This window comes from Nerophis lumbriciformis, linkage group LG15 (assembly GCF_033978685.3).
Source record: "Nerophis lumbriciformis linkage group LG15, RoL_Nlum_v2.1, whole genome shotgun sequence".
In the NCBI taxonomy this organism is placed as follows: Eukaryota; Metazoa; Chordata; class Actinopteri; order Syngnathiformes; family Syngnathidae; genus Nerophis; species Nerophis lumbriciformis.
Window position 1 is genome coordinate 24,590,001 of NC_084562.2, and position 7,500 is coordinate 24,597,500.

General features: G+C 47.3%; 1 protein-coding gene across 1 annotated transcript in view; it reads right to left on the minus strand.

Annotated features, from left to right (window-relative positions):
• Positions 1–3,751: 3,751 nt before the first annotated feature.
• pcdh20 (protocadherin 20) overlaps positions 3,752–7,500 on the minus strand; it is a 5,412-nt gene continuing 1,663 nt past the window's right edge. The window contains exon 2 of the mRNA XM_061975333.2: positions 3,752–6,487. Within this exon, the coding sequence (XP_061831317.2) occupies positions 3,878–6,487 (2,610 nt within the window). The 3' untranslated portion in view covers positions 3,752–3,877. The remainder of the gene's footprint in view (positions 6,488–7,500) is intronic.

The window sequence follows — 7,500 nt, forward strand, 5'->3', positions numbered from 1 at the left end:
TTTCCTCTTTGGTCCGGAGGACACAACGTCCACAGTTTCCAAAAAACAATTTGAAATGTACAGAACACTTTTCCACTTTGCATCAGTCCATCTTAGATGAGCTCGGGGGCCTACGCTGGCAGCATTTCTGGGCGTTGTTGATAAATGGGCTTTGGCTTTGCATAGTAGAGTTTTAACTCGCAGTTACAGGTGTAGCGACCAACTGTAGATACTGACAGTGGTTTTCTGAAGTTGTTCCTGAGCCCATGTGGTGATATCCTTTACACACCGATGTGGCTTTTCGATGCAGTACCGCCTGAGGGATCGAAGGTCCGTAATATCGTCGATTCTCCGAACCCTTTGATGATATTACGGACCGTAGATGGTGAAATCCCTAAATTAGCCTATGTTCTAAATAAGTGTTTGATGAGCATTCCTCAACTTTCCCAGTCTTTTTTGCCACTTTTGCCAGCTTTTTTGAAACATTTTGCAGGCATCGAATTCCAAATGAGCTAATATTTGCGAAAAATAACAACGTTTTTCAGTTCGAACGTTAAATATCTTGTCTTTGCAGCCTATTCAATTGAATATAAGTTGAAAAGGATTTGCAAATCATTGTATTCTGTTTTTATTTACCATTTACACAACGTGACAACTTCACGTGCCAACAACTTCGTCAGTGTGTAAAGGATATCACCGCCTGGGCCCAGGAACACTTCAGAAAACCACTGTCAGTAACTACAGTTTGTCCCTACATCTGTAAGTGCAAGTTAAATCTCTACTATGCAAAGCCAAAGCCATTTATCAACAACACCCAGAGACACCGCCGGCTTCGCTGGGCCCCCGAGCTCATCTAAGATGGACTGATGCAAAGTGGGAAAGTGTTCTGTGGTCTGACGAGTCCACATTTCAAATTTGTTTTTGGAAACTGTGGAACGCCGTGTCCTCTCCGGACCAAAGAGGAAAAGAACCATCCGGATTGTTCTAGGCGCAAAGTTGAAAAGCCATTTACACAACGTGACAACTTCACCGGTTTTGGGGTTTGTATGTCCTTCAATTTTCATGATACAAAAAACATCATTTATGTGCCGCAAGCAATCATCGTATTTTTCAATATAACTACACACTCACTCGCCGCTACATTACGTAAGCTGCTGTCGTTTTGACGCCGCGATAATAAATACAAAATAATATATTAAGTTATAAAAAAATATTTGTTTTGGGACAAGATTTGTTTTGGATTTGAATACACAGTAAACAAATTCAATAATTTGTAATTTTTTGTACAAAATTAACAGACTAAATTTTACTTTGTTTTTTCAAAGATTGCACAGTGATTTAGTTTTTTTGTTTACGTCGTACGGTTTTTGGATTGAACCACGTCAAAATAGAACAAAAAGACTGATATTTAAGCCCGAACCCTTCAGCTGCAATTTGCGTTCTTACTCCCGGAACACCCGGACTCGGCCATCTTTTTATCTGACCTCTGATTGGTCGACCGGACGTTTTCCTTCTGGCGCTAGTGTTTGACTTGTCTCCATTCAATAACGTGGCATTATTTAAAATTAAAGTTAAAGTACCAATGATTGTCACACACACACTAGGTGTGGCGAAACTATTCTCTGCATTTGACCCATCACCCTTGATCACCCCCTGGGAGGTGAGGGGAGCAGTGGGCAGCAGCGGTGGCCGAGCCCGGTAATCATTTTTGGTGATTTAACCCCCAATTTCAACCCGTGATACTGAGTGAGGGAGGTAATGGGTCCCGTTTTTATAGTCTTTGGTATGACTCGGCCGGGGTTTGAACTCACAACCTACCGATCTCAGGACGGACAGTGGGCAGCAGCCGTGGCCGAGCACGGTAATCATTTTTGGTGATTTAACCCCCAATTCCAACCCTTGATACTGAGTGCCAAGCAGGGAGGTAATGGGTCCCGTTTTTATAGTCTTTGGTATGACTTGGCCGGGGGTTTGAACTCACAACCTACCGATCTCAGGACGGACAGTGGGCAGCAGCCGTGGCCGGGCCCGGGAATCATTTTTGGTGATTCAACCCCCAATTCCAACCCTTGGGTCCCGTTTTTATAGTCTTTGGTATGACTCGGCCGGGGTTTGAACTCACAACCTACCGATCTCAGGGCGGGCAGTGGGCAGGAGCCGTGGCCGAGCCCGGTAATCATTTTTGGTGATTCAACCCCCAATTCCAACCCTTGATGCCGAGTGCCAAGCAGGGAGGTAATGGGTCCCGTTTTTGTAGTCTTTGGTATGACTCGGCCGGGGTTTGAACTCACAACCTACCGATCTCAGGGCGGACAGTGGGCAGCAGCCGTGGCCGAGCCCGGTAATAATTTTTGGTGATTTAACCCCCAATTCCAACCCGTGATACTGAGTGCCAAGCAGGGAGGTAATGGGTCCCGTTTTCTTTGTTATGACTCGGCCGGGGTTTGAACTCACAACCTACCGATCTCAGGGCGGACAGTGGGCAGCAGCCGTGGCCGAGCCCGGGAATCATTTTTGGTGATTTAACCCCCAATTCCAACCCTTGATACTGAGTGCCAAGCAGGGAGGTAATGGGTCCCGTTTTTATAGTCTTTGGTATGACTCGGCCGCGGTTTGAACTCACAACCTACCGATCTCAGGGCGGACAGTGGGCAGCAGCCGTGGCCGAGCATGGGAATCATTTTTGGTGATTCAACCCCCAATTCCAACCCGTGATACTGAGTGCCAAGCAGGGAGGTAATGGGTTCCGTTTTTATAGTCTTTGGTATGACTCGGCCGGGGTTTGAACTCACAACCTACCGATCTCAGGGCGGACAGTGGGCAGCAGCCGTGGCCGCGCCCGAGAATCATTTTTGGTGATTTAACCCCCAATTCCAACCCGTGATTCTGAGCGCCAAGCAGGGAGGTAATGGGTCCCGTTTTTATAGTCTTTGGTATGACTCGGCAGGGGTTTGAACTCACAACCTACCGATCTCAGGGCGGGCAGTGGGCAGCAGCCGTGGCCGAGCCCGGTAATCATTTTTGGTGATTTAACCCCCAATTTCAACCCGTGATACTGAGTGCCAAGCAGGGAGGTAATGGGTCCCGTTTTTATAGTCTTTGGTATGACTCGGCCGGGGGTTTGAACTCACAACCTACCGATCTCAGGGCGGACAGTGGGCAGCAGCCGGGTCCGAGCCCGGGAATCATTTTTGGTGATTTAACCCCCAATTCCAACTCGTGATACTGAGTGCCAAGCAGGGAGGTAATGGGTCCCGTTTTTATAGTCTTTGGTATGACTCGGCCGGGGTTTGAACTCACAACCTACCGATCTCAGGGTGGACAGTGGGCAGCAGCCGTGGCCGAGCCCGGTAATCATTTTTGGTGATTTAACCCCCAATTCCAACCCTTGATACTGAGTGCCAAGCAGGGAGGTAATGGGTCCCGTTTTTATAGTCTTTGGTATGACTCGGCCGGGGTTTGAACTCACAACCTACCGATCTCAGGGCGGACAGTGGGCAGCAGCCGTGGCCGAGCCCGGTAATCATTTTTGGTGATTTAACCCCCAATTCCAACCCTTGATACCGAGTGCCAAGCAGGGAGGTAATGGGTCCCGTTTTTATAGTCTTTGGTATGACTCGGCCGGGGTTTGAACTCACAACCTACCGATCTCAGGGCGGACACTCTAACCTCTAGGCCACTGAGTAGGTTGGACAGCTTGGGTTATTTTGGACGAATTGGACATTTTGGGCGGTGAAAAGTACCCTTTGAGAAAGTGCAAGGTACATGCCCTCATGGGATTAACGAAGTGGCCCGTGATTGTACAGAGTAAGGGAACGTGTCCCAAGAAATACCAATGAACCAAATTGACTTCTCACAGTGCTGTGCTGTAAACATCTTGTAAACAATTTACCAGACTTCAAATGTTCGAAACTTGTCTGAGCTTCTTACTCTTGACCAGCGTGGAGTCTTTCTTCCTTCTCAAAGGTACCTCCACTTCCGAGTTTGTCTTTTGCCTCCGAAATCTCTTTAGGCAGACGCAAGCCGCCAGTGTGACGAGGGAGAAGAGCAGGCCCAGACACGTCACCGAGAGCGCGATGAGGGTAGGTTTACACGGGAACATGTCATACCGCTCTGGTCCTTCCTTCAACTGACCCACGGGCCAGGGTCTCTCCTCTGTTTCTACGTCCGCCTCGGTGGGCAGCAGAGTCCTGATGTAGCTCTCATTGCTCACCGTTTCGTTGACAAAGAAGTTGACCATGACTGTGGAGTAAAGCGGTTCCGGCTGACCGTGATCACTGACCTTGACCAGAAGGCTGTAGAGACCGCGGTTGCTGAGTTCCCGCTCTAAAGTGATATTCCCCGTCTCTGGGTTGATGGCAAAAGATCCCGGCTGCCCTCCCTTTCTTTTAATGATACTATACGCAATGACCGCGTTCATGCCCGTGTCGTTATCCACGGCGTACACCTCCGTGATGGACGTCCCCGGCAGGGTGCTGGGTAGCACCAGCATGTAGGACTGATTGGACTGCGGGAAGAGGACGATCGGCGGGTTGTCGTTGACGTCCAAGAGTAGGACGGTCACCATGGTGACGGAGGAGAGCGCGGGGTCCCCGCCGTCGACCGCCTCGATCCAGAGCTGGTACGTCCCCTGTTGCTCTCGGTCCAGCGAGGTCTTAGCCCTCAGCGTTCCTCGGCCGGTGTCTATCATGAAGATGTCGCTGCCGTTGAGGATAGAAAGAGCCACCCAGGCATTCTTCCCGGCGTCGGCATCCATCACCGACAGCACCCCGATCTCGCCGTAACCCGGAAAGTTCTCCGGCACAAAGAAGGTGAAATCCTTGTTGATGAAACGCGGGCTGTTGTCATTGCGATCTTGCACGGACACCGCAACGGTAGCGATGGTCTCCATCCTCGGGGTCCCCTGGTCCACCGCCCTCACCACAAAGCGGTATGTTTCCCTCTCCTCCCTGTCCAGCGACGTGGTCACCGTCAGGATGCCTGTCACCGAGTCTAGAACAAACACCCCGGGGGCGTCTCCCCCGAGGAGATAGACGACTTCACCTTGGCTCCCACTGTCCCGGTCCGTGGCGTGGAGCTGGGTGAGATACGTGTTGGGGGGATTGTTCTCGTCCAGAAACAATTCCACCAAAGACTGCTCAAAGACCGGGGCGTTGTCATTCTCATCCAGGATTTGCACCTCCAGGAAAGTCTTAATGACGAGTCCTTGGCCGTTTTCAGCCACGACAATGAGCTTGTACTCCTGCGTGACCTCGTAATCCAGTGGCTCTGTGGTTTCAAGGAGGAATTCGTTCCTGAGGAGCTGGTAGGGGCCAATCTGAAAAGGACCCCCGCCCTCCAAGTGACACTCCACCCTTTGGCTGACGTCGACGTTTTTGACCGTGAAGAACGCAATCGGAGAAAACGCGGGCTCAGATTCCTTTATGCTCACCACCCCGTCCTTTTCCGGGGCGATGTATCGAGGAATGACAGCAGGGGGCCCCAGGAGAACCTTGATGACGCGAACGGTGACTGTGGCCACGGCAGGAATACAAGCGACTCCATTGGCCAGAACTGTGAGTTTATAAAACATGGATGCTCCTGGGTCTAGTTTCCCCGCGAGTCTGATGACTCCCGTAGTTCTGTTCAAATGGAACAAGCTCCTGGTCTCTCTTGGCACACGTTCACTATAAGCATAGCTGATCTGAGCATTAGCGCCGAGGTCAGGGTCAAAAGCATGCAGACGTGCCAAATATGCGCCTTTGGTGGTGTTCCCATGCAGAGTTACGTTGAGGTGAGAGTCTCTGAATTGAGGACAGTTATCGTTGACATCCAGGATGAGGATCCTTAAAGTGGTCGCACCGAGAAGAGGAGGGGTACCTCCGTCCTCTGCGATGATATCCGTGACGTATTCCGCTTGCGTCTCCCGGTCTAAGTCCTCTGTCACAATGAGGAAGGGCGTCCTCTCCCCGCCGTCGTTCTCCTCGACGTCCAGCGCGAACACGCCAAAGTCGTTCACCAGCCAGTAGGTCTGCACCCCATGGAGACCCAGGTCGGGGTCGACCGCCGAGTGTTCCACCGCGTAGCGAGAATTGACGGGTGCGTTTTCCGGGATGGATATAGAGACCTCATCCACGGGGAACTTTGGTCTGTTGTCGTTCACGTCCTCGATGAACACTTTGACTTTGACCAGCTGGAAATACTTCTGGGGGAGCACCAAGACGTCCAGTGAGAGGAAACACCCTCGTCCGTCGAGGTTGTCGGGACAAAGGGTCTCCCGGTCGATCTCCGCCGCCGATGTGAAAAAGTCCCCGGTGCTATTGTCGAGCGTCACATACTGCTCACTGACCCTCTTTTGAGCCAGACTGAATAAATAGGGGGGGTCAACTGTAAAATCCAATTTTAAGTCCACTCCAATGGATCCTATGAAGGTCCCTTTGGGTAATCCCTCCTTTATCCTGTAGATCACTTCTCTTGCTTGGCTGAAGCAGGGATGAGGGCCGGTGCACAGCAGGAGGATGAAAAAACTCTGGAACAGTAGACAATAACACAAATATTAGCACTTAGAAGAGTAACTTACGGTGTGTTAACTATCTGCACAAAAAAAAAAAAAAAAAGTATTGGCTTGAAGCTAAAACCTTTGATACAAGCTCTTTGATTGAAGGTTGGTCTTTTCTGGTGTTTTAGTCAAGTCGTTGACAAAAAGTGTACTTAAAGAAAAAGCAAGGCCAACAACACCCGTGTCGATTGACATAATAAATCAAGAACAACTTAAAAAATGAGTGCACGAATAATAGACAAAATGGAAAATTGTACAAAATAAATGAAAGACTCTGTGCGGTATCACATGAAAATAAATGAAGCAATAAAAAAATTTAAAAAATGAAGCAATAAAATTTTTTATTTTATTTTATACATTTTCTTTTTTAAATAGTAAAAAAATGTTTTGATTGCGTTTTTTTTAATTAAAAAAATAATAATAAAATATATATATATATATATAATTTTTTTATTGCTTCATTTTATTTTATTTTATTTTATTGTTTTTTTTTTTTTAAATAATGATAATAATGTGAATGTGAGTGTGAATGTTGTCTGTCTATTTGTGTTGGCCCTGCAATGAGGTGGCGACTTGTCCAGGGTGCACCCCGCCTTCCTGAGATAGGCTCCAGCACTCCCCGCAACCCCGAAAGAGACAAGCGGTAGAAAATTGATGGATTATTATTATAAGCAAAAAAAATAAATAAAAATGAAGCAATAAAAAAATAATAAGTTAATTTTTTTATTATTATTTTTTTTAAATAATAAAAAAACGCAATCAAATTTTTTTTTTACAATTTTTTTTTACTCAGTACAGTATCATTGGAAAAATAAATAAAGCAATACAAATTTTTTTAAATAAAGCAATAAAAAATGAATAACAATTAGTTTTTATTTTATTTTTTTAATAATAAAATAACGCAATCAAATCATTGTTTTTATTATTTTCTACTCAGTACAGTATGATAGTAAAATAAATAAAGCAATACAAAAAAAATTAAG